The 27,249-nt window shown below is 40.7% G+C and overlaps 1 protein-coding gene across 1 annotated transcript; it reads left to right on the top strand.

Moving 5' to 3' along the window:
• Positions 1 to 4,247: 4,247 nt before the first annotated feature.
• LOC147905110 (RING/FYVE/PHD zinc finger superfamily protein) lies at positions 4,248 to 11,584 on the top strand. Its single transcript, XM_087390217.1, has 8 exons — positions 4,248 to 5,631; positions 6,001 to 6,503; positions 7,834 to 9,126; positions 9,289 to 9,474; positions 9,687 to 10,002; positions 10,099 to 10,172; positions 10,415 to 10,537; positions 10,692 to 11,584. The coding sequence occupies exons 1-8, from the start codon at positions 4,608 to 4,610 to the stop codon at positions 11,181 to 11,183; spliced, it is 4,011 nt and encodes a 1,336-aa protein (XP_087246343.1). The 5' UTR covers positions 4,248 to 4,607; the 3' UTR covers positions 11,184 to 11,584.
• The last annotated feature ends 15,665 nt before the right edge of the window (positions 11,585 to 27,249 follow it).

Raw genomic sequence — 27,249 nt, 5'->3', positions numbered from 1 at the left:
GCATATGGTGGCCACTTTCAGAATCAAGTCATAAACTATAATGCCTCATATTGACTCTTGCATTCCAAAGCACCATGCCACCAATGCCTTCTCCTCTTCGAGTTAGTACATGTGTTGCTCCCTTCCCTTTCTTTCTTGTTCTCTAGACTTGCAGATAAGGCAAACCAACTCATGCCTCATCATTTCAAACAAGCCCGCATTGACCCCCTCAGTCCCCACTCTCGCTCTACTCTTTTCTTAGAGCGAGGTTGTCTTGCTTGCACACGCAATTGCTGGAAGATCAACAACCAAGGCGAGTCATTGGTGGAGGAGCAACCCCTGGTGGGGGGTCAGGTAGCACTCTTGGCTTTCTGAATTAGAAATGGGAACTCCGGCTCCTCTCCTTGAATCTGGAAGATCAAGACCTTCTGGTTTTCATGTCACAAATGCAATATGTTTGGTGTTGTGTGTTCAAAAACACAAATCACTATATTGTATTGTGTGCTCAGAAACACACAAAACAATGTGTGGTTTGGTTGTGTTGAGAAACACAGAACAATGTGTTTTCTTTTGTGGTGAGACACACAAAAAACTATTGGTCAAGATATCCTGTCTAGAAACAAGAAGGAACGTCAAGAAGACATGGATTGGGGCATTGATTCACAATCAAAGGGTTGGAGAGAGGGCGCAAGATGGTCGATGCAAAGAATGTTGAGGATTAATGTGAATGTTGAGGATTATCACATTAAAGCCAGGTTGTGCTAGTGTTTAATGGTGGAGCCACTTTGCAGATATGCACATCCCCACTTGTTGAGCAAGGTCGCCTTTATGCCTGCTATTTGAATCAGTAGATTGAATGGTGAGACAAAAATGGTCAAGTGTGGGTACCAGTAGTGTGGCTACCCACCTCTACCTCAATCCTTCACGACAACTAGGTGCCTGGAGCAACTATGCTTTTGGCGCACTGTGTATAAATCCTTCAAGGTTTAGTTCTTCTTTTCTAGTGGCCAAGGTACTTTAGAATGTACCCGTGCCTTCTGGCGGATGCCCCTTAACCCTCCGATAGACATCCCCACCGGCTAGTATTCCTTGAATTCTGTTAAGAGCTTTAGACTAAGGAGAGGATTGAGCGGTGTTATATTTTTCAACCTGGATGGATATGAGAAGCCACTGCAATATATTATTTTGATGGAAATTATTATGACATTGATGACTTCCTACGGCTTGACACGGGGTATAAGAAGTATCAAAAAGTCTCATCCATTACAGGGTGCAATATGAGGGAAAGTCATTTCCATAGAAACTAACTTCTAGGTTTAGAAACCCATGAGACCTGGCATAAACCATCGCTTTCAAAATATTGAGATGAATGGCATGGCTTAAAACTACGTCTGAGGCTTATGTTGATAGACAATTTCTTCCCCTATCGGGACTGGCACAAAGACATTCCCAACTTCATTTTCGTCTCAACAACCAAAAAATATTTTTTGTTTTGATGTTTGGATTAAGGGAATTTGTTAGTTCCTCCCAACATAAGTATGCAATGGGATCCTTTTCCACCCTAACATAAGTATGCAATTGGATTATCTTCCAATTTAACATTGCAAGTGCTCAAAACAATGCCATTGTTTGTGCATGGCAAGTAGAGGGGCTAACCTCTTCGCAAGGAATTATCTTGAAGGTCAGTAGGTCATTGATTTCTTTCTTCTCTTTCTTGCACTATTCATTACAAGAGTAGATCCCATGTAAATTGACTTGGGGCATGTTTCAATATTCATGTCACACGCTGAAGTTGAGATAATTTGAGGTGTGCATTTGAATGTGTACATGGCTACCTATGTGTGTGTGTGTGTGTGTAAGAGAGAGAGAGAGAGAGAGAGAGAGAGAGAGAGAGAGAGAGAGAGAGAGGATGCACCATTTGACCTTTAAAAACTAACACACCATTTGAGCTTTACAAAAAATACACACCGATTGAGTTTCAAAAACTAACGCATTTAGTCTTTAAAACTCAGTTTTTAAAAGTCAAATGGTGCATTAGCTCTCTCTCTCTCTCTCTCTCTCTCTCTCTCTCTCTCTCTCTCTCCACTGCAGCCTTCTCTCCCCCTGCCCAATGCAGCCTTGAATTTTCAAGATTCTGAAAGTGTGGGTACTTGTCCTCATTCTCCTGCTTGATAATGCCCTGAGAGAAGAGAATACCTACACTTCCCTCCCAAACTTGCATGCTTTTCAATTGCGTTCTTTGATTTTCTATTTTTGTAATTTGGGTGCTTTGATAACTTTTTGATTTGTCGTCTTTAGTAAAAGGGTTTTTGCATAATCTTTGAGCTCTTGTGCTCTAGAGCTATGGCGTTCTCCCCATCTTTCAAGCCTTCGAGCTCAAGGCTATGGCATCCTATTCCTTTGCTTGGGTCTCCATTACCATAGTGCTCTAATTCCTCCTCCTTTGTTTAATTCCATCACTCGTATTGCCTTCTCTTCTTCTCTTAGTGCACTGCTTTCTTTTCTCCTTTTCATGCATTATCTAGTGTTCTTTTTCTCTATTCTTTTCATGTTTTTGCATTTGAAAAACCAAACATCCCACCCCCACCCCCCCCTCTCTCTCTCTCTCTCCACCTATAGGTGCGATCCCTACTCATCATGGCGCAAGTGGTGGGTGTGTGCCCATTTTTGTACTGGTCCCCCCTTTTTTTGGCCCTTACCAGCCCCTTATATCATTAAAACCCCCCCCCCCTCCTCCCCCCTCAAAAAGAAGAAGAAGAGTGTACTTCTCCACTAAGCATGATGAGGGTAGAGGAGGAGCATCAGTTAGTACAAGAATGGCATCATTAAAGAGGTTTATGAGGTAACGTGGTATTGCTAGGAGATTTTAAAATGGTGGAGGACCGAAAAGATAGGTGTCTTGGAAACGGGATAGTCACTAGAAGAGCTAAATGATGGGCTTGGGAAAACCTAAAGGATGCTCTCCATCTTGTAGATATGAAAAAACTCAAGGTATTTTCACTTGGACGAATCGACAAATTGGTGAACATAGGAGGGAAGCAAGACTAGATAGATGTTATGCTTTTGAGGAGTTGCTGACTAAGGGCGACAAGGTGAGCTCACAATTTTTTTCTTCTTTGATGTCCGTTCTATTAAAATGTGATTTGGATAAGAAGGAAGTCCCCATCTTGGTTCAAGGCTAATCTGAGCCTTTTCCTTTTAAAGACTATTCAAGGACAGATTTGTGAAATCTGGTTGATCCTGAGAGATTTGTTGCTGAGCCTTGACAGAAATGAATTGAAGCCACGCAGACAATCCTCAAAACTGCCAAGAAAAATAGAGCTAAGATAGCATGCCCTCAAGAAAAGCTCAATGATGCCCATAATGCTGTAACATGGCTCACAGCCAACCTCTCCACAGGGGCACAATCAACATGCAGTAAACAAAGCCTTAGGAATAGTGTCATGCGTAGAGTGATTATCGAAGTGAAAGTGAATGAAGTGTAAAGGAGAAATAGACATGATGAAGAAGCACCAAGGCAAGGTGATTTAAGAGCTTTCAGTTGCAAAGAGGGAATTCGGTAGGCAAGAACAAGTCATTTTGAATAATTCCAAGATTTATTTTAGGGGATGGTAGGCCCAGTGACCTCATTGTGAAGATCTGCTACATCTGCAGTGTCAGGTCTAGATGGCATGCACGAGATACATTGTGAGTGTAGAGGCCTCGAGAGCCTATGTGACTTCACAAAGAAATTTTCTCTAAATTTGTAAACACGGGTAAAGGGGCCAGTAAAGAGGCGGGTGCCTTTAAAATGTCATCAACCCCCCCAATAAGGAGGCAGGGGCCACCCAATGCTCTTCATAGAAAAAGATGGTGTGTCAAGCTCTCCTTTCACCATTTTTTGGACACACAGTGCCTTAGTACTGGCCCTCACCTGACCTGGCCCTCACTTGACCTAAGCTCTGGCACTCATAGATTTCTATCTTCCATAATTTTTTTGAAAAGTTTGAAAATAAAAATTAGCTCCCTATCACTAGCTGATGATTGCGATAGCTTTAAATGTGAATTTTATTTCAGGAAGGCCGTTTCCGCCATGGATTAGTGCTAAAAAGTGAGCCCTCCATAGTACCGGCCCCCTTACCCTAGGAGCAGTGGGTGTGCCTGCCCTCGTTCGAATCCTCGGGGAAGGTCAAGAGTAAAGTTTGACATGTACCCGAGGGTGAACCAAACCGCGAGCGGTTAACGGGTGACATGTGAGCATACCATTGAAGGATGTCGCATTTTGATGTCGTCTTCCACTTTCCAGACTTTCCCTCCTCCTCCGGTGTTGAGCGCTCTCATGGCGATGCTGGTCGCTTCAAATTCTCTGTTTACGGCGGGGATACACGAAACATCTCAGCTCCATATCTGTCTCTCGGAACAGGCCTTCTTTTGCGGTCTATAACGATCCCATCTTGTGCGTTCACGTCGGCAATTCGCTTCCAACCCGCTCAGACCAGTTTGATTTCATGAATTCCGCTCCTGCAAGCGCTCTACTGCTCCCAGATGAGTTATTCTTCCCTATGTGGCTCTGGTTTTTGACGGATTGTTTAGGTCAGGGCTCCCCTCGGTACGGAACAGATTAGGGCTTCGCACAGAATTTCCTTTCCATGAAGGGCCGCACTCAGCCTCCGTCCACCTCCGAATCGGACGACTGGGGGGACGAGTCTTGGACCGTAGATTGCCCTTGTGGTGTCAATTTCGACGATGGCGAGGAGATGGTGGATTGTGATGAGTGTGGAGTCTGGGTACATACTAGTTGTTGCCGGATTCTGAAAGGGCACACTTCATATGTCTGCGACAAATGCAAATTCAAGAAGAAGAAGGAATCCGAGGAGACGGAGGTGGCGCAACTGCTCGTAGAGCTCCCCAGCAAAACACCGGCATTCGAGGAAAAGATCATCGAAAAGACGGACTTTTTCCCGTTCCGGACTCCTGCGGATCTTTCTATGGAAGAGCGTGCTCATGTCCAGGGTATACCAGGCGGAGACGCTCGGCTCTTCGTTGGTGTATCTCCTGTATTTTCTCGCCAGTTGTGGAAGTACACCGGCTACGTGCCAAAGATGTTTCGATTCAACTATCAGGAAGTCCCGGAATGGTCACAGAACAAGTTAAATACGAGTATTCTGCTCGGAGACGTTGTAAATGGGCAGGTCGATAATCTTGCTGTCGGGAGCGTGACTGCGAAGCCTGAAGAGGACAGGGCTTTGGAAGCAGAGATGCAACAAGCAGTGGAAATCTTGACGGAGCACAATCAGTTGCCCAAGGAGAAGCAGGTCAAACGCGAACTTAGAAGGGATTCTAAGCATCGGCACAAGGTACTTGCATTGAAAGAAGATAAAGGGCAGCACCACAGTAAACGGAGGAGGGATGAAAGTGCAAAAAAGGATACGGCGTGCAGAAAACGAGTGAAAAATACGATGGACCCTTCTCAGGGTCTTGAGGACGCAGCCAAGAAGGTGTCGGAAGAGGTTATAGTTCCGCTTAGATCTTCTCGAAATGCTCCCAAGAATCCGAAAGCAATGAGGAAACTTGCGGTTCAGACTTTTATGGATGGTGCGGACGAGGACATGGAGACTGGCAACGATTGCTCGAAGGTAGAGATGCTGGGACGGCACGAATCTGACGCTGTTGGTGAGTTCTTCTTCCTAAGGATAAATCCTTCGAAATTTGCAGTGCGTGCATTGATCAAGCGCTTGCGTGCGCTGACGCTGATCCTCCCAGGTATCGTTAGCGGTTTGGAGGTTGGGATGAATATCCCGTTGTTGAGAACTGGGCAGCCGCTTGTTTTAGGTGCGTTGTAATTAGTAGGAACATTGTCATGGCCCTTTGACTGGTAGAGCTTCCTTTGGGCAAGTGGTGTCTCCGTGACATCGCATCTCTCTTCAGCTCCTGACGTTTCTGCTCCTCATACCTGCCTGTAACTGTTGGCCTGAATGTAAATGATGGTTTCGGATTTACTTTATCTGCAAGTTTCAACGATTGGCTGTATGTCTTTTGTAGGCCACACAAGCGGAGAATCTGGCCACATGGAAGCAGAGATTTTGCCTGGGCTTGATTGTTCAAAACCGTCAGATTCTTCTAGGAATTCAAGCAGAGATAACCTTGCTGAGGATGGCTGTGATGAGAGAGGGGAGAAGGGTCCTTTCGGCACGTCTCCTTCAAACTATGGGTCAGTGGCTGACGCTAGTTTCCACCAAGCAGCACACAATCACCAGAAAGAGGGAGAAGGCTCTATCCATCCAAAGGCGTCAAACAACGTGAGTTCAGCAGCTCTGGATGCAGATGTTTTGCCACAGAAGGAACTTTTAACCGATGACGGCAGTATTGAGGTCAAAACCACACTGGAAAATACTAAAGAAATTCTACAGAGCACACTGGGAGTCCCAAAAGAAACTGTACAAAGGTTGAGATTTAATAATTGTGTTGCAAGTATCAAGCAGCAGTTGGAGGATGTGACTGATGAGCCGCCAGATCCATGTTCAGGAAATGGGAAGTTTTTCCAGGTACTAAAACCTTGTAGAATGTCTAAAGTGGTTTGAGTATTGTTGGAGCAGCCAAATAGGGGGCGCCTAAAAAATTATTTTTGTATCTTGATTCTTGTGCTCTTTTGTAACGGCTACTTTTATCTAAAGCCATACAATGTTGAACTCTGGCTCCATGGGAGTTGAAATAGGCTTGCAGTCCTGAAAGTTGAACCTCTGTAACAGTCCCTGAATGTATTCCGACTGTTGAGCACAATGCCTTCATCTGATTGCATAAACTGAATGGCCAAATAATAGTGTAACAGCCCCAGACCAGACATCTCAAATAAAGCTTCAAGATCATTCTGGAAATCTGCCATCTCTCTTCATGCATATGAGCAGCATATCATCCACATACAGATGATAATCAACAAAATCCTTGTCCTCGACATAGAAGGAACTCTCAGTGGGACTATTCTATAGACCCTACCCTGATTGGTAAAAAATGTGTGAATTTCTTCTGATACCAAGTCCGTGCGGCTTGTTTCAGCCCATAAATTGCCTGATGGAGTCTGCATACTTTATGTTTCTAACCAGGCATCTCAAAACCTAACAGGTTGACTCACATACACTTCTTCCTGCAAGTGCCAATTGGGAAAGACTCTTCTAATATCCAACTGATGCACTTTCCACCCAAAATGAGCAGCCAATTAAACAACACATCTGATATGGCCATCCTAGATGTGGGGGCAAAGAATCTATCGCTAGTTGATGAGAATAGTTGTTGACAACTAATCTTGCCCTGTACTCGTCAATGTTAGGTTCAGCTGTAGCATATAGTGAACTCATCCATGCTGTATGAGCCACCTGTTCATCTTAACCAGCCCTTGTCCTACTGGAGAGGGGCAGAAAGTCTGCTGTTCTGCAGAGATTGTAACAGCAAGCTAGGGACTGTTCTGGCTTTCTGTGAAGTAGCTCTCCCCCTCTCTGACAACGTTGCACATCCTCATGTGATAGGCTGATCCACATACCTAGTTAGTATCTCCTTTTGTTTTAAAAGTTTGGATTATGCTTCATGTTTTGGTTTGTTTGGTAGCCATTGCATTTGTCTTCAAGCATGTTCTGATGTGTCCTTGTATGAGAACATCTGTTTACGCGAGTGGGTGCTGAAGAAGTCTCTATGGATATTGTAGAAGGTTACGCCTTTTATGAATGGGCAACTATCATCAGTTTATCAATTGCACTGTCTGTTACACGTGCTCCTGGATTCATCAAATTGTAAAATATTAAAATTATAAAGGCAGGAACTTTGAAGTCCACCATCAGGGTAGAAGGTGCAGAGATTTCTTACCTGGTCAAACTACTTTTGCAGGAGGGCTTGTCGACATCAATGCAGCACCGTAGTCAAGGCCATCCTGTCCAACCAGGGAAACATCTTGCGCATGAAGAAGGCATCATCCCTATGAAACAGCCAAACTTGGCACAAAAACAGCCAGCTTCTACTGAGATACATAGCCTATCTCAGCCGAATACAGTCAAGCATCCAGAGCAGAATCGTTTGAAAGGTATTAAAAGCAATCATCAAAGGCATAGTTCAATTGCAAATGCAGCACGTTCCTCAGACGAGGAACAAGCAGGTCACAATCAATTAACTGAGCAGCACGTGGAAGAATTGTTGTATTATTCAGTTGATGAGCAATTGTCAGCCCATGATGAGCCAGATAAAGATCTCAAGACCAAGGCTCACGACCAGGAAAAAGTAACTCAATCTTCGCCAGCACAGCAGGTTTTCCAGCAAGAATCTTCTGTCTCCATGAGTGTAGCGGGCCATCCACATTTTGAGGAAAGCCCAAACACTAGTCCTTTATCTACGCAGACGGCACCTTTGAGGTCATCGAGTTTAAATCTGTCATCATCCCCAACATCATCTTGTCCTGGAGTCAGTTCCAAGCAGCAGGGTGTCACAAAGTTGAGTTCTGTATCACCGCCAGCTGAGAGGACTGGCAATGTGGTCCTCGCTCAACCAGTGCCTGCTTCTAAAGTGACCCTTGGCTCATCAGTTGCATCTACGAGTAAGGGTCATGCTTCTTTGGCAGCTAAAGCAATTGATTCCCCATCTAATGTATCTGCAAAAAATTCTACATCAGCCAAACACAGATCTCGCACGAATAGTGCCATTGATACCAAAAAAGTGGATGTTGGAAGTACAATCACAAAGACTGCAGTAGCAGCAGTTGCAGTTGCACATGAGGGGCATGCTAGTGAATTGGCGATGTCATCTCCAAGGCACACCAGTAAAGATATGGCAAAAGTTCCAGTGAATAATGCCAGTAAAGCGACAGTTTTGGGGAAGCCGATACCTCTCCCAGCTCCTGCAAAGATTCCTTCCCATCCAAAAGCCTCTACTTTACTCGCATCAAAACAGAGTGGCCAAACTGCTAAGCAAGAATCTGGGGTGCCAGAGCAGCCAAGCTTGCTCCATGCTAAACAACCTTCAAAGTCAGTTTTAACTAGCATGCCTCATAAAAGTGAAAAGTCAAGTACGGTATCTGGAGCTTCAGTCTTAAAGACATCAACTGTGCCACCACCACAGCAGCCTGCGGGTATCCCAGATCGACAATTGCCAGTGACAAGTGCGGCAGCACCAGTACTAAATGATGAAGAGGTATGGTGCCCTCGTCTTAGAAACATATGGTTGTGTTTTGGTAGGCGGTGCACAGTCTTTTGCTCGTTCTGGTTTTGAACTAAATGATCAGTGCCTTTTTCTAGGGTTTTGTCATTAATGATGCAGTATCATTTACTCATTGTGACTGCCATGTTTTTACAGCTTGCATTATTACTGCATCAGGAGCTGAATAGCTCTCCACGGGTACCCCGTGTGGCTAGGGTGAGACAAACTGTTACAGCTCCCCAGCAACTTTCTGTGGTGCAAGCTTCATACCATTCTGCTAAGCGACCTGCTGGGGTTTCTGTGCCGGTTGCTTCTAATGCAAGCCAGAAGGAACATCATTCAGTATGTAGACATCTCTATCTTATTTGTCTCTGTCATTTAGACGTCTTAGTCGATGAATGTATTTGACTGTCTTTTTTTTCAGTTAAGCTCTTATTTGGCTGATTTCAACTGACTTAAAATAGTTTTTTGTTGGATCTGTGGGAGGCTCGGTATTAATGTTTTTTGAGTTCAAGAAATACCACTTTTTACCTTTGGTCTTCTTTTGCTCTCAGATCTCTAGGAGGAGGATGAGAGACGATTCTTCTAGAGAAAGCTCCCGTGGGGCTGATGATGTACCCAAACCTGAGGCATTTGGGAGCAAAAAGCTAGATGACACTCTGGCACATGGTGGGACTAGAAAAGATAAAGATGTAGCTGATGGCTGCAATACACAAAAGGCAGCCTTGACCATGACAGCGGATGTTAGTAGGCATCTCCCACCTGGGCTGGGAATTGTGGAAGGCCATTTAGCAAGTGATCTGTCAGGTGCTAATGACTCAAATGATGGAGAGAGAAGGGGCTCAGCTGATAATATCCTCACACTTCCAGGTGATTTTCTCTCTTGGTAGCTTGGGTTTGCACTTCATATGTTGCTGGACAGTTTCAACTGATTTATCTGTGGCGATTCTAATTGTTTTGTTGTAGGCCTTATAGAGGAGATTCTTAATGAAAAGGGTCATCAAGCTTCTTACGATTATATTTGTGAGGCAGTACTTCCTGTGAGTTTTAATCTCATAATCTTGCTATTCTATGTGAGAAAAGCATCAATTTTGTATACTTTGCCTAACCTCAGTGCAAGAACATAGTTGGATTTATCATTTGCAAAGTCTAAAATGCATGGGTAACCAAGGTGGACCTTTCTATTGATTGTGAAGTTAAGTTTGTTTCCAAGGACTTCATGGGATGATCAGACCTGCTACCATTCATATCTGGTTTTTTATATTCGGTTTTTGGTGTGCAGCATTGGCCCAAACTTCGGAAGCACAATGGTGAACGTTATGCCTATACAAGCCATCGACAGGCTGTGATTGATTGTTTAAGGAATCGATCAGCTTGGTCCCATCTCATTGACAGGGGGCCCAAGGTAAAGAATCACTAGGGGCGAAGATTTGTACAACATCTTTGTGGAAAATGTTTTTCCTTCATGTTGGTTTTAAAAACGATATAGAGCTGTGCCATTTTGGCTTATCTTCTTCCAAGCTTAAGAACAGTTTTTTGTTGTCATATCTCCTGGACAGACAAATGTGGGCCGAAAAAGGCGAAGACCCGAGTCTATTGTAGCTGTTGAATCTGAAAATGCAGAGGAAGCGGAAGTGAGAGGTCTCATTCATGATGATGAAGGGGAGGATCATAAGTCCACAAAATCTCCTAAAGAAGTTGAAGTGGATGGAAGTGAATGCTGGCCACCCTCTGATAGTGGGAACGATATTGATATGAGTCTTCCAGAGGAGGTGCCGAAAGGCAAGCGCAAGGCTAGACGCCGGAGGCGACTTGCTGTACAGTCCAAGGGATATGGGGCAAGAAATCGCCACAATAGGGAAGACAGGTCAGGAGAAGCCACAGCAGTATCAGAAGAGGATCATGAACGGGCACTGTCCCCTTTGAGTGAGGAGGCTGCTAGCAATTACAGTGAAGAAGAAGAAGAGATTCTTGTCCACCGTGGAGGACGTCATTTGAGCAGACGTCAGGGAAGCAGTATTGATAGTGGAGAAGATGAAATGGATCTATAGTGCCAATATGAATTCCTGACAAGGGCTTTAAAAAAGGTGGCTGTACAATACATAAGTTTGTAAGACTCAAAATGTAAGCTCTTAGATGAGCTTTGTTGTATTTTACATGTTCACGAGTATGCAGACGTACCTCTATATAGTAGTATATTCTTTGTATCAGCATGCTACTGTTATCCATCCCCTCCATCCCTTTGATGCACATACAAGATGTAAAGAACCTTTGAGAGATGTGGCTGTGTCTTCTTCACCTCTGAATTGGTTGAAGATCAATGACAGGGGCTTTACTCAGCCAAGTATGTGAAGCCAGCTTGCTATTCAGCTTTAAGCTCTTGGAAGAGCTTTGTGTTATATAACATGATGATTATGCAATGCCCTTGTGAGTTGTCATGCACTTTGTGTATGGAAAGTCAATATTTTTTGCATCAGCATATTTTGTCTTCTCTTTACAACTGTTTAACATAGGGAGTTTTTGCGGAGATCTTTACCTTTGAATTGCTTGAGGATTTGGGTAAAAGATCAAAGTAATAGTAAAAATTTGTATCTACACTCTTTGTCTTGAGTTGCAAAGTAAAAGATTAAACTATTAGTAAAACTCTGCCTTGAGTCACAAATTTTGTATTTACGCTCTTTGGACATTCATTATCTAATATTCTCCCTTCTTTCCCAATTATTGTCCCACGACTTCTTGATCATTGATTGATTCCATGAGGAGCCTAGAGCCCAGATCCAAAAATAATTGTTAAACTCGAGCCTTCTCCTCATGAATAAAAATATGTGCGCGCATGTAGTGGGGGATTGCTAATAGATTGATTGAGAAAAGGCGCGAGGTTAAAGATTGGTTAGGTATTAGTTTGTTGAGCTTGTTTAATCAAGTTGTGCGCGATATTTGGGATATTTCTTAATAAACTTGTGGAAAAGGTCATACGTTTTTGAATCGCAACCTATTTTGTCCTGACCCACAGCTAGAGCGAGTTGCTCAACGGGCACCTCTGATTGACCCCGTTGTAATGATAGGTAGTGTAGAGATTATATGCCTTAATAGGTTGAAGCATAGAGGTTATCATAAGTGACGAGATCCCAAAAGAATAAATAGAATAATAGCCACATCAAGGGAGGATGCTAGTTGGAAGAGTGTTGGATCTAAAGTATTAAGGCTTCATCAAGATGTTGACTCGGCAATGGAGTTTGAGGGAAGTCATAATCGGTCATGCAACTTGTGTTGTGTTCTTGGTCAAGTAGGAAAATCGATAGGATGTGTAGGGCTAGGGTTTGAGATGCAGAATGTAGGCACTCTAGTGCATCGATCATGCCATCCTCTTAGTGTCATGTCATGAATATATCACACAATCGCACCATTGAATGAAGGTAGGGTTGGTATCATGGTAGGTAGGGAGGTGAGAAGAAACAAGCAAAAATGGGAATCAAGGTAGCCCCTCAATCTTGTAATAGGGAGGTTGCTATAGAGTGTCCATGTTGAGTTTCAAACTTGAGGGCTTCCAAAAATGCATGCTGCTTACCACTAGTTTGGTAGCAAAACAGGACATAAAAGTGGATGTGATAGTTCATAAAAGTGTCTTAGGACATTTTTCTGTCCATCTACAAACTAGTGTTAATGTAGGTCCGCTCCCCTCACTTAAACCATCCAAAGAGAGTTAAGAAAAAGAGGTTTTGTCAAAGGTTTAATTTGTTATCGGATTGTTTTAGCTCACACCCCCACACTGATCTCCTGGCCAATTGCAAAAATTAACACTTTACCTTGATCGATAGTTCATGCCACCATGCTAGATCTGCAATGTTAGAATAGGACCCTTTAACATTAATTAAACAAGCAAAAGGACAGACTTACATACATGGGATGTGAAACTAGCAGTTGCTCATATCTATATTCCTGCACAGTAGCAATCTAGCCTATCCATCCTTCGTCCAACTAGTTGACAATATCCAAGTCCAATGTTATATATTGAAGTTGTTCACAATGGTGCATCCATTTTGTGTAGCTCTCTAGAGTCATCGATTGTAATAGCTATTGTTGTCAACACTTGGCCCCCCATTGCAATCGCTCTTGGCCCTAAGCTAAATGTCCTTAGTAGATTCCTTTTAGTTTCCAATAACTTAGTCAAGATTCCCCATAGATTTCATTACCTTTGATGTACTTTTTTGGTTACAATGACAAATTGTCCTAATATCCTATACATCACTTCATTAATGAAAAGGGTTCTAGTTAGTTACAACTTCTAAAGGGCATCTCAAGATCCCCCATAGATTTCATTACCTTTGATGTACTCTTTTGGTTACAATGACATTGTCCTAATATCCTATACATCACTTCATTAGTGAAAAGGGTTCTAGATAGTTACAACTTCTAAAGGGCATCTAGACTTGGTAAAAATTTTGGTACTTTGTTTATGTACTAACTGTACAACACTAGCTTTGTAAAAAAATGTCAAATACTTGATGACAAGAACGATATATCGGTTTAGCATGTGGATATATTGGTATAACTTTCTAAATTTTCAAAGGTCGTTTGAATGCAAAAGGTTTCTATCTCATGTCTAGGGAATATATACTTGTTGGCATACATGAGTCTTGCTTAAATATTTTAAGGCAATGCACAACAATTTAGCTAATAGTAGCTTCCCTGTTATTACCTCCTTGGAGAAGCACCCTCCTACCATCAATTGTAGGTGTCTTATAGTGTCTAATGTACCTAGGTAGTCACTCTTTACCCATGAACAATAGCACATGCATTAAGAGGTAGGATATTATTGATATTCACTGTGTAGCAAGGTGTTTTGTAGGCCTCCTTTGAAAGAGGGACCACCTTGAGACAGAGGGTCTCCTCAAATTTTGATTTTCACCCAATTTGTATGTTATCCTACTATGAGTTGACAAATTTTTATCGATATAATCAATCTTTGTGTCTCTAGAGCATAGCTCTCTAGGGAGCCTTTTGGCTAAGATCAAGTGTGGCCAATTTGCATGTTGTCCTACTATGAGTTGAAATGTTTTTATCAATATAATCAATCTTCGTGTCTCTAGTAGCTTAGCTCTCTAGGGGGACTTCTTGTGTCAAACATCCCATACGCATCCCATAAGCTTGAAATAAAGTCTACACACTTTAGTAAGAAATGTAAGTGAATGGGAATGAGCTTTGATTGATTTTAATATTGGAAATTTATTTTCTAAAACAATATGCATAACATCTTTTAGGGGAAAAAGCAATTTATAGTTTCTCTAATGACATCTTGCAGATACATGTGATAAATTAGTAATCAAGAGATTGAAACAATATTGAAGAGCGCACAATTTGGTTTGTGAAATGTAAATTATATTTAAACCTATGCAAAGAAAATGCATGTCTCATAAATAAAGATATCTAAATTTAACGTGAAAATAAACCAAAATATCAAATTTGACACACTTAGATATATGACTATGCAAAAAGTATTATGAAAAGTTCAAAACATTTTGAAGATAGTTGTCATAATATGTGGATTATTTTCTCTTCCAATGCATTTCTATAATTTTCCATGGGTTAAGAAACTAGACGGGGGGAAATATGGGTATATCTCGAAGAGCTTGCAAGAAATTCACCCCCTACATTGTAAGTGAAACTATGATGACGTCGGCCTCACTACAAGGCGACACCCCTCTAGGGAGAGGTGGCCTACTATATGCAAAAAAGTCCCCACTCAAGTTTGTCATATGCTTTATGAAAGTCCATCTTTAGAAAGCATATGTCTTGTGGGTGTCCCTGGCATATTCACATCCTTTCTAGAGGATTATATTGCTTCTAGTAAATGTTTGCCTTTAATAAATCCTTTTTGTTCCTATAAAATCAACTTGTCCATCTTGGTTTGAATTCTATGAGTAAGGGCCTTTGTAAAGATCTTGTAGCTATAGTTTAGCATGGTTAGTGGCCTCTAGTTCTTCCATACAGAAAGAAGTCTACACCTACAGTATCCTGGAAAATCTTATAAAACTTAATGGATAGACCATCCTCCCTGGGAGTCTTGCCATATTTCATTGAATTTGTTACCTCCTTAATTTACTTAAGGATCACATGAGCTTCTAAGTAGAAGTTGTCAGAGTTTTGCACATACTTTTCTATGGTTTCTTGACATTGCCTTCTTGTATGAATTACCTCTTCATCAATAACAACAAAGGTAGAGAGGAGAGCTTGAAAGTGCTAATATGTAAGAAGAAGGTTCTCTTCTATTGAAGAAGCTAAAGAGTTATCCTCCGCAAAAGGGGTACCTCTTCATTCGCTTGTTTCCTTCTAAGTAATTCGAGCATTTCTTTGGTTGGTCAATCTTTCTGGACAAGAAGGATTAAGGCTATGAACTTGATCATAAAGATTGAATTTGTGTCCAAACTCATGCTAATACGATCCCACGGATCGGTTTCCTAAGTGTTCTAGGAGCTTTTTTCCTTCAATTTTCTCACTCGCATCAATAGAATTAGCTCTATTTTCCATATTTAAAGAAATTTTCATATCAAAATTTTGTTTTCTGCATTGAGAGAAAATCCATTTGCTATTGAATTTGTGATTGTGTTTAGTATCTTCAATGGATATTAATTTTGTTTTCTTTCTCCTTTGTGTAGAAGCTTAAGATTGGAAGCAAGCAGGTGAATGCTAGATAGTGACCAAGGTAGTCTTCCCTAGATGTGCTAAGCGCTTGACAAAAAGCAGAACTAAGCTGAGCTCCTTAGTTGTACAAGTCCAAGCTATTCACTTTGGGTGGTCCAAGGTAATTTTGGGTGGTCCTAAATTACCTTTAAGAAGCTCTTGGTAGTAAATCAATCCCTCACCCTCCTCAAGCAACAATGCACAAGAATCTATAAGGGAAAACACTAACTTCCTAGTCAAACTAGTTTGTTATATGTTCCAAACTCAGGTACCATCTAGGGAATTAGCTAAACCTCAAGGAATCCAATCGATTATCTTGTGGCTTTTAAAGCGGAAACCTCCTACTTGCGCAACTACTTATCTATGAAAAATGATAAGAAAGATGATATGAAAGTTAATGGATGAATGCTCTTAACTTATAAATGGAAATTTTCAAAAGTATAAAGTAAATTAGATTAAGCTTAGTCGCCTAACATATTAATGTATAAACATTTGTATTTTATATTTTAAATCTCTTAAGAACAAAATGAAAAAATGAAAATCAACCAAGTATTGCAAAAAACTTGATTGCAATGACACACATGAACCAAAGAAAAGAGAACTCATATTAATAAACTATATATAGAGAAATATTGTGAATACTTTTTTCATAGAGCAATAAAACTCTAAACATCTAGAACTTGTTCATCACCAGCATGCTCCTCATCTTTCTCTCAATCATGTTGGTCCCAAGTTGAGGAGTGTCCCTCTGGCTGTTATTGACTCTTCCAACCCCGCCAGGTGCGATTCTTCATTCTTAAAGGAAGTTGGGGCTCTCCAAATGCTAGTAACTTTGCTCCCATCTCCTTCCCTATGGGCATATCATTTACTATGCATACCTGTTGTTGCAAGATGAATGATGCACCCATTGTTGCAAGATACATGATGCTTGCAAGGGATGTACCACGCAATGTCTATCCTTGTCTTGGCAAAAAGGTCACAAATACATTCATCTTATACTATAAATAGATCCAAAGCTTGTTGATTTAAAACTGTGGCTCTTCGTATGGGTTGAGGATGAACTTAGTATTGTCTACATACCAGAGCTTTCATGTCACCGCTCATCTCACTATTGGAAAATGAAATACATTATTTAATTTTTGTCTTGGACAATGCAAATTGTTTTACAACAGCTCTCCATTAACGAGAAGAATCCAATACTCAAAGTTATCCAATACTCCATTAACGAGAAGTATCCAATACTCATCATCTCAAAGGTATGTATCATCTTGTTTTTAGGTACATGCTTTACGTTTGTCTTTACTTTGTAAACCAAATCAACAAATACAAAGACTATAACATGTTTAAAGCTATAGCAACAACTTCTAGAACACATTAAAGATGATAAACTAACTTGCAATAAACTTTTCAGATTGTACTCTCCTGAGAATGTTGGTCCATGAGTGCTTTGGTCACAGAAGGTGCATGAGTTGTCAAAAGAAAAATAATAATGCTCTAATTCGTAGCTGTGTTGTGCACCTTGAAGGCCAATACCATAGCACCAATCTACATGTACCCTAAAACTATATCATTTACACTTCCCTTTAACCTAAATCCCTAAGGGATGTATGCAATGGCTAGCTTTTAGTCCTTCTTCGGAATATTTGGTGCAAAATCCATCTTGTGATAGCAATACATATTGTGGTAATTAATCCTAAAAAAATTTGAGAGAGGACTAAAAATTTTGCATCTTCTTGTCAATTAGTACAAGATAAATGCCCTCTCTCCTCTCCTCCTCCAATCATGCATTGTTAATGTCTACAACAAAAAACCTCTTCTTGCAGATCCCAAATGGGACTAGATCTAAAAGCTGACGGAAAGAGTTGGCCATATCTAAACATGGCATATAAACTCTTAATCTCATAAAAGATGAAGCAAAACTCCTTCTAGAATGAGCTTGTCATTAGTCCTCACTCATGAAATTAAGGTGCTCATTGTGGAAATATTGGATCCCTTTTTTACCTTGGTATAGACTACTATTGTGCCATATATGCACGCAACAATGTTCATCATATGTGTGCTAGCATGTGGTAATTGCATCAATTTTGACATGACATGCATGCAAGAAATGATAGGAGAGCATCGAGAAACTTTTTTTTATCATCATAAATCCCTACAAGTCATTCAAGTAAAGATAAACAAGCCAGCAAATCTAGGTCTAGCAAAAGGGCTATTTATAGGTACAGACAATAGCAACAATCTAGTCAATAAGGCCAATCCATGGTTAGCCTATAACTAGGGGATGCACCTGGTCGACTTAGCTAATTCAGTCACCTAAATTTTGGATTAGCCAACCTACTCTGAGAGATTACTTCCCTATACAAAAGGGCCTAGATAGGGGGCCAAATACAATTTAGAGAGCTTAGACTAGGTTGCATCCATAGCATTTAAGAGGAGCCTGAGAGTCTACTTAACCTGCAAATCAGTGTGCATTAATGGGAGCACCACATACACAAACTGTTCCTGCAGAGCTAAATTCCAAATGAATATATTGGAAAGTTTTTGGTACTTGAGATTGATCTATAGATATAGTCTATTTTGACTACACATCTGATTTCTCTTTTAGTCTAAGTTGCCCTCTTTATTTCCAAGTAAGCGCATGTATGTGTGTTTTGTTACATATCTTGAGATCTTGGGGTGAATCTTAAGCTTTGCTGAGTAGTTTGGCCTTAAACAAGAAACCTACCTCTACTTTCCTAGTAGTTTAAACAATTCTTGAAGACACAGTGCAAGAGAGACACATATCCCTGGTAGAAGCTATAAAAATTATCATGGGTCATTGTCTTCATCACATGAAGAACACATAGCTTCTAATCAAAGGGGAGCAAGGAATCGACAAGGTAGTGGTGGCTTCAATAGAGAAGGATCAATACTCTTATAGAAAAAACTAGTATTTGCATTATTGTGGAATTCTAGGCAATTATGAACTTGAATGTAGGGATAACAAAGGGATATTACTATGGAAAATACGCAAAAAAAAAAACAATCATGGTACTATCATCAAAATAAAAAATAATTCGCCAAGTTTGCCAATGATAAAATTCAAATCCAATCCCAAGACAACTAAGTTCAAAAGGGATCTCCACTTCATCAATCTTCTCTTTTTGTGCAACAGAGCTGCTCTCTCCTCCAAAGGAGCTATAACTTTAATCCTCTCAAGTGCTTTCTTAATATCCGTGTTAATATTCAAGTTGCAACATATTGACAAAGCAATGAGAATGTACCACCATACAAAGAGATGTAACTAATGAGACCACACCCCAAATAATCAATAGGAAATAACAAAAGATGATGAAATGGCTCTCACATGAAAAATAAGTAGACCCAAGCCAAATACCCTCTCCTTAAAGGGTACTCCCTTTGACCTCCCTAGTCCTTGCATTTTTTGTCACTTGACGCTCTTGGGAAGTCAAGGATATCATGAAAGTTTGTGCATCGCATTTACAAATTTTGTTAGCATTTATGAGCTCACCTCTTATGCTTGGGCTTCATCACAGTGTGCTCATTAAATCTACAAACATAAAATTCAAAAATAAGATTAATCAAAAATTTGAAATAAGATAGGAATAATAGATGGAAGAGTAAAAAAGTCTTATGAATTGATCCGTTGGAGTTCTACAAGAAAGGAAATCTCACTAGTTTTTTACGGGGTAGTTAAAGTGAACACGACCATAACATGTCATGCTCTAGTCGCTCTGTATGACTTGGTAATCACTAACATCTGATCCATATTTTCATGGTTTCTCTCCTACACTTACATTGTGTCTAAAAGGTACTACAAATCAAGTCTAAGTCCCAACTCCATATTAAATAACTCATAAACCTCCCTCCATGTTGGTGACCAAGATTGCCTCATTCCTGGTGTAGTCTCAATCTCTTCTCTGCTCTCAGTGTAGATAGAAACTATAAATGCATCCTTCTTTGGGATACATCCCTCATACTAGGATGAGAACTTAAGTGCAATGACATCACTTATAAACCCCTCACTCTAGCATACGTAATAAGTCTTTACAAGGCGATTCTAGGGCACTCATCAGAATTGAGAAGCCTCCAATTGGAAATGATGTCACCCCCACTTGCAAGATCCAATCTAATGTCATCAATGAAAGAGTCAGTCCCATCTCCCTCTCCATCCAAATCATGTACATCTATAGATGTGTCCTCAGTGATTTGTATGAACTTGAATCTCTGATCTTTCCCCACAATGATTCCCATCCTCAATATCAATATGTATAGGAGTCTTCCTCTTGCATCCTCTTTTCTTTGGAGGAGAAGAGACTTTCTTTTCTCCTCCCTCTTGTATTAGAGTGAGGAGCTGTACTTTCCCTCATATCGATCTGCACAAAAAGATTTCACATCTAAACTTAACATACCCAAACTTCTCATACAAAAGCATAAGAAGATAGGAACAAATGTCCACATTGGACTTAGCACAACACCAAAACTGATAATGTCTTTGGAAAATAAATAAAGAAATAAATAAACATTGGTGCAAAATATATAATTTTTTAAGTGCTATTTTTCTTTTGTATCCCACTTTTATTGCCGTATACAAATAAAAAATGTCTATTAAAATATGAAAATGTTGTATGTAAATAGCCTTGGCTCATCCCTCCTTCTCCATTGACCTTTGCCAAATTTTTGCCAAACCATAGCTTTTTGAAGAGAGAAAAAGTGGGAGGAGGAGCCTTCAAGGAGGTTGCAATATTGTGGCATCCTTCTAGAAGGATATGGCAAGGGAAGCATTTGCTCTTACACAAAAAAGGGAGGAGGATCCTCCTAGAAGGCCGTGATATAGAAGGCCGTGATATCACGGCCTCCTCAGAGTCCCCTCCTCCCTTTCTTTTGCTCTTCACTTGCATGAGCTGAAACGGCCTTCTCCAAGCCCTTGTTTTTTCGGCTAGCAAAAACAATACATGTGGCTAAAAACAAGACTTGTCCCAATTGTTATTTAAAAATGTATATGTCTTAACAAAAAGTGGTTTCTTTCTCCAAACCTTGCAACATCCCTCATATGGTTTCCATAATGAGAAGCCTTGCTTTCACCCTTCTCTCCCTTTACCCTTGCAAGACTTTTGCCAAACTTTGTTTTTTGAAAGGCAAAAAAATGGGAGGAGGAGCCTTCCTAGATGCCACGATATCATTTGGAAAAGAAAAGCTCTTGCATATTCCCTCTCAAAAGGCTATGGGTTGGAAAATAAAAGCTCTTGCATATGACTGATGAAGGGTAAAAAAGGGGGAAGGTGTTGTACATGGAGCGTAATCATTTTTTAAAGGTGGTTTTTAGTCGTGCTTTTGACGCAGGTATGCTTATACCCACTCTATGAAGGGGGGGTGTAGGGGGGGCAATGCCCCATATTACTAACATTTGCTAAGGGGTTCCAAGGGGGGCCGATGATAGCTATTAGGCCCCCCTTAGTGGGGGTTTCGAGGATAGCATCCCACAAGCCAAAAATATATGAAAATTGGTGCACGAGTTGTGTGTGTAAAATAAGGGTGTGGCTCATATAGCATGAGAGCAATGGATATATTGCTTGTATCTTGTATCTTCTTTTTGGCTAGATAAGAAAAACGCAGGACTAGCTATTTCTCTGTGGACAAAGTGCGGGTGAACCATGTATATCATTGTTTCTCTTTCTCTTCCATTCGTTGTGGTTTTTGTTTTGTGTATTTACGGATTCCACTTATTGCATTGTTGCTCCTAACACGAGGAGCCTTCCTGGAGGCCATGGTATCATGGCCTCGTGGGAGGCTTCTCCCTCTTCTTCTTTTTTCCCTTCATAGGGCATTTGCAAGAGCTATGATGGCCTTGCTCCAAGCCCCTTAGCATCAGATTTTTTGGCCGGCAAAAAAATATATGTGTATTCCCTTTCCTCTTAAAAAATGGGAGGTTCAATAGCCTTGCTTTCACCCTCCTTCTCCCATGACCCTTGTTAAAACCATAGCCTAAAAAAGGCAAAATAAAGCATGGAGTAGCCTCCCAAGAGGTCATGCTATCACGGCCACTTGAGAGTCTACTCGCTGTCGTGGCCACTTGAGAGTCTACTCCACCCTTCTTTGTCTTTAAAAGTCTATGGTTTGGAACATTTTGGCTCCTATACATGCTCTATGGAGAGCCAAAAATTTTGGGGGAGGAGCCTTCCACAAAGCTACAACATCACAAGCAAGAGGCTCTTTCCTAGATTTCTTTGCTGCTCATAGGGCATGTGTAAGAGCTAAAATTTTCTTTTAAACAAGCCTCTCAACATCCCATTTTTTTGACTTGCAAAAAAAAAGTGTACCCCATTTCCTCTTTCTCCCTTGACCTTTGTAAAAATTTACTAAATCTTTTGTTTTGAAAGGCAAAAAGAAAGGAAGCATGGAGCCTCCTACGAGGATGCAATATCATGGCCTCCTGGGAGGCTCCTTCTTTTTTTAAAATGGCTTTCCAAATGCTATGGAAAAGATCTTGCACATGCCCTATGGAGGGCCAAAAAAATGGGGAGACGAGCCTCCTAGGAGGATACAAAATTGTAGCCAAGAAATTGGGGGAGGAGTCTTACGGGAGGCTGCGACATCACGGCCTCCTACGATGCTCCTCCCCCCATCTTTTTTGCCTGCCATAGGGCATGTGCAAAAGGGAATATGGCCTTTCTTGTAGCACTTTAGGACCTCATTTTTTTGGTTCCTTCACCCTTATGTGAACAACCCATCCTTCATCATTCCTTTTCCCTTGACCATTGCTAAGCCATAGCCTTTTTGAAAGGCAAAAAAAAAGGGAGGAGATGCCTCCTTGGAGGCCATGCCATCTCTTCTTCCTGGAAGGCACCTCCTCCCCTTCTTTTTCCCTTTTACAATGGAAATAACTTGGGAAAGGAAATCGTTACCATCAACCATTTTCTCCCATGTGTCATTTAGAGGTGATCTCAATAGCATCCCTTGCCCTCTGCTTCATGTAACAACAAAAAATTGGAAAAAAGCCCCTATACTAAGTACCCTTGTGAAGGTTTTAAAAAATGGGAGGTAGTGCCACATGATATTGTGGCCTGCTAGGAGGCACTACCTCTGACTTTTTTCATCCTCACAAACAAGCTAATCTATGTAAGTTGCTTACAGAGGAGCCTATTAAAGGCCAAAAAAATTGGGAGAAAGTGTCTCCCCAAAAAATTTCCTTGTCAAGGCAAACAATGAAAGGGAAAAGCAAGGAAATTCTCACCTTTTTTGGTGGTGGAGGTTTTGATCAAGTCTAGACGTAATTTGCAATACTAGCTACAATAAGGATGGTTAGAGAGGACACCTAGTTGGTCAAAATGGAGCTGTTACTATTGCACAACAAGGGGAGGAGGGGTGATGAAGGGAAAAATACAAAGAGAAAGAGGAGGGGCGATGAGGAGGGAAAGAGAAGAAGGGAAGGAGGAGGGGTGAAAAAGAGATGCAGGAGGGGAAACAAGGAGAAAGAAGGAAAGAAGGAGGGTCGGCAAGGGGCAAAGGCAGCAAGGAGGCATAGAAAGAGTAGGGAGAGGAGGGGAGGCAAAGAGAAGGGACAAGCAAGGGTTGCAAAGATTCCAAGGAGGAGCAGGGGAGGCAAGGAGAAGGGAGCAAAAGGGGCTGCAAAGATGAAGAGAGGACCAAGGGAGGCAAGGGGAAGTGAGGATTAGGGATCACGAAGGTAGGAAAGTCAAGGGAAGAGTTGGAAAAGTGGAAGGAGAAGAAGGGATACTGTGGAGAAGGGAATCCGTAGAAGAGGTGTGTTGAGATTTGAGTCAAGAGGATTTTGGGGGAAGAAGGGAAGGACTAGTTGGACTTTACAACACCTAGTTAGCCCTAGCTGCTAGTTAGACTTTGGACTAACTAGTGGACACTATGTACTAACTAGTTAACACTTAACACAAAGTACTAACTACTTAATACTATCGAGTGACTTAGCACTAATTACTAAATGACTTGTTCCTAGACTCTACTCACTTCTACTAATGCAAACAAGACTCTAAGACTTTGTATGAAGATCTACTATAATCTATATAGGATGAGTGAGAATAAAAGGGTCACTTATGGCATAGCCCTCCTACGGTCCTTTGTAATACTTAAGGCATAGCCACCCCTTGGGCATTCAATTGTGATATCTTGCAATCTCATGATGAGGGGTGAAGGGTGCCCAGCCCATCCACTAAAAAGTTCCCTTCATTGTTGCAAAAAAGACACAATCATAAAATGAAATGCAAAACAATCTCGATACCGCATTCAATGCATTACGTGGCTAATATTAAAACATAGTTGTACATGCCTGCAAATTTTGTATGAGCTAGAGAGCTACCAATAGATAATTAAAAATTCAATTAAGAATAGGACATTTCTTATCATCATGTGGCCACCATTTATGTTTGTAAAGATTTGATGAGGCTATGCCATCTTGGCACTTTTGGATTGCTCCTCTCTTTCTTGGTTTCTCGTTTTTATATCTCTTTCTCTCAACCATACTCGCTTTTTCAATGCATTACGTGGCTAATATTAAAACATAGTTGTACATGCCTGCAAATTTTGTATGAGCTAGAGAGCTACCAATAGATAATTAAAAATTCAATTAAGAATAGGACATTTCTTATCATCATGTGGCCACCATTTATGTTTGTAAAGATTTGATGAGACTATGCCATCTTGGCACTTTTGGATTGCTCCTCTCTTTCTTGGTTTCTCGTTTTTATATCTCTTTCTCTCAACCATACTCGCTTTTTCAATGCTCTTCTTTGCCTCCTCACCATTCCTCATCTTTTTAGCTTAATCATTGGTCAACTTCCTATGCCATCCTTCCTAGTTATCAAGCATGGTGCTTAGACTTTGGAAATCCTATATGACATTGCTTTGGTGAGGTTCTCTTTTGTAGCTTATTGATTTCTTTGGTCTACGAAGTAGCAAGATTTTTCTCAAAGGAGTCATCACTTTAGGATGTTGCAATCATACAACAAACCCTTGAGTTGGAAGTTAAAGTAATTGGATTCAATCTAAAGTGAAAGTCTAATTGTGTATTCTATATAGTCATGGCACAAGAGACTATACCTTCTAGTAAATCTAAGGACACTATAAGTGTTATCAGCTTGCTTGAAAGACCTCCCACTTAATACTGCTTTGTATCTTGCTCTAGCGAGTGCTAAAACTATGATGTTTGGGATGGATCAAAAGTTTAATGGTCATGTTGGACAATTTACACTACAATCTCTTTCAAAAATGGTTCGAATAAGTAGTTGTACAGGCTACTTAAGGTTTTGCAATTGAGATTTACTCTAGAAGCTTGCAGAAGTCTTTCAATGGAATGGTTCAAATAAGTAGTTATGCAAGCTACTTAAGGTGTTGTAATTGATATTGTTCTTATATGGAGTGGACAAGACTATACAAGGAGACACAACAAAGAAACATGTCTAGAGAGTCCAATGATAGAGAATGTAGTTCATTGGTTTGCATTCATTGTGGTGAGATACCCATTTGTGTTGCACCAAAAAAGCTTATACTTACTACTACATTCCACATGATTGTAAGCATACTATAAGATGTGATATGCATGTGGGAGCTCATGAGCATCTATCTGATGAGGGGAGTAGTCAAGGTTTAAAAAAAGCACGTGGATGAGATGGTATCGTACTATGTTAGAAAGAATCCTTTTGTGTGTTGCACAAATATTAAAGTAGGTGTTGCCAAAGTTGTTGTTATGGACATGTTGATTTTTGGTAGAAAATAAGCCATAAAAGAGTTGGATGAACTTGGTTTTCAATAGGTTCTTGAGACAATCAAACCATTGTCACAAATAAGGCAGATTCAAAGACCCATGCAGCTAGCTAGACATGGACTTGATTCATTGCTAGAGTTGAATGGTGCATATATCCATTTTTGCAATGTATCATTTTACCTAGACAACTCTCAAGTGATCAAAGACCTCATATCTTTAAAATGTCTACAATTGGTCAAGAAGCTTGTCTTGACTTAGTGAATAGAATGAGGCCAAGTGATAGCTTGGGTCAACAATGGTTACTCTTTGACCATATCCACGAGGTTAAAGGATGGTCTACCATGGGTGCCCGTGTGTATGACCCTTTCATTAGAGAGCTTCTCATCATTACTACATGTGAATTCATGTGACCTGCTTGAATTTAAATGTGTTGACTCACATGACACAAAGAGATTTTATATGAGATATCACAACTATTTATAAAGGATCACAAATGGGAATTGACCTCAGATGCTAAGAGGACTGGCTTTGTGGGCTATACCAAAACATCTATTTGTGTTTGATTCATCTCTCTATGAATGATGTCGCATTGATTCACTTGCATCCTCTGCAGCTTTGGCATGCCTTAGAAGAAATACTTTGTCTCTATTCTATTCCCCTGGATGTGTTTGTTTATCTTTCACCTTTATACTAGTCTACATGCCATGGGACTATTCCATCTCTACTGTGTTTCTTGGGCTTGCTCTGGTCTCCCTACTTCCAAATTTTACCTCCTTGATTCAAAGGATCAATAGTCTATGGCAATACATCTTCACGTTCCTGATGTCGTTTGAGTGCCTCTCACACCAATTTATGTGTTGTCATCTTTGGCGCCTTTTTTTGCCTCAACATCTCAAAGATGGGATCATTGCTTGGAATGTTTTACATGGTCTATGTCTGTATTGCCCACCGCCCTTTCTTTTTTTGGAGGAATTGTAGCTCAACTTTACTCGTAGTGCCAACTTGAGCTCTTTTCCACCAGCCCAATAGGGTTGCCAAATGAGAACCCGAGAGTTTTCCATGATTCATTCTCCTACATTCTAACTGTATGAATGGGCATCATGGTTGCTCAAGTAGAAGAAAAGTGGAGAGGGCAATTTCGATTGGTAGAGATGGATAGTCTTGCATCATTCAGCTGGCAATTCCTTCCTATCCTACCCCTACTTGCAACAAATGGCATTTTTGTGTGAAACACATTGGTTGCTTTGCAAAAGTTCTTTTATTATATTTCCATCAGCGGGAGAAAAAGCTTTTACAGCTCAAGGCTACACCTATGAGTGATTAGAACATTTGCACCATTGATGATTGTGGTAGCTACAGTGTTAATAACTCCTTGCATTTTCTGCTTGCCTTTTCTTTGTCTTGTTGGTATATACTAAGCATTGTGTTTGATTATGCTAGCAAGGTACTCCATTGAATTACTAGATTTGATGATGGAGTGAGGTGACAATTGAGGTGGCCTATTAAGGTGGCACCTGAATAAGGCTGACATGGTAGATGAATGCCACATGCTAATTGTTAAACATACCTCTACTATGTGTGTATCCCTTGCGATTGCCTTATTTACAACCACCTGTCTTGGACCGTTGACCCTATATACCAAATATCGAATGTACCATGTTGCCTATGTATCATGTAAGTTCTATATTGTGAAATTTTGA

Source organism: Dipteris shenzhenensis, chromosome 2 (assembly GCF_047967505.1).
Source record: "Dipteris shenzhenensis isolate YYH24624 ecotype China chromosome 2, Dip_SZ_1.0, whole genome shotgun sequence".
In the NCBI taxonomy this organism is placed as follows: domain Eukaryota; kingdom Viridiplantae; phylum Streptophyta; class Polypodiopsida; order Gleicheniales; family Dipteridaceae; genus Dipteris; species Dipteris shenzhenensis.
The sequence above is the reverse complement of the archived record's forward strand: the minus strand, read 5'-3'. Positions and strand labels throughout refer to the sequence as shown.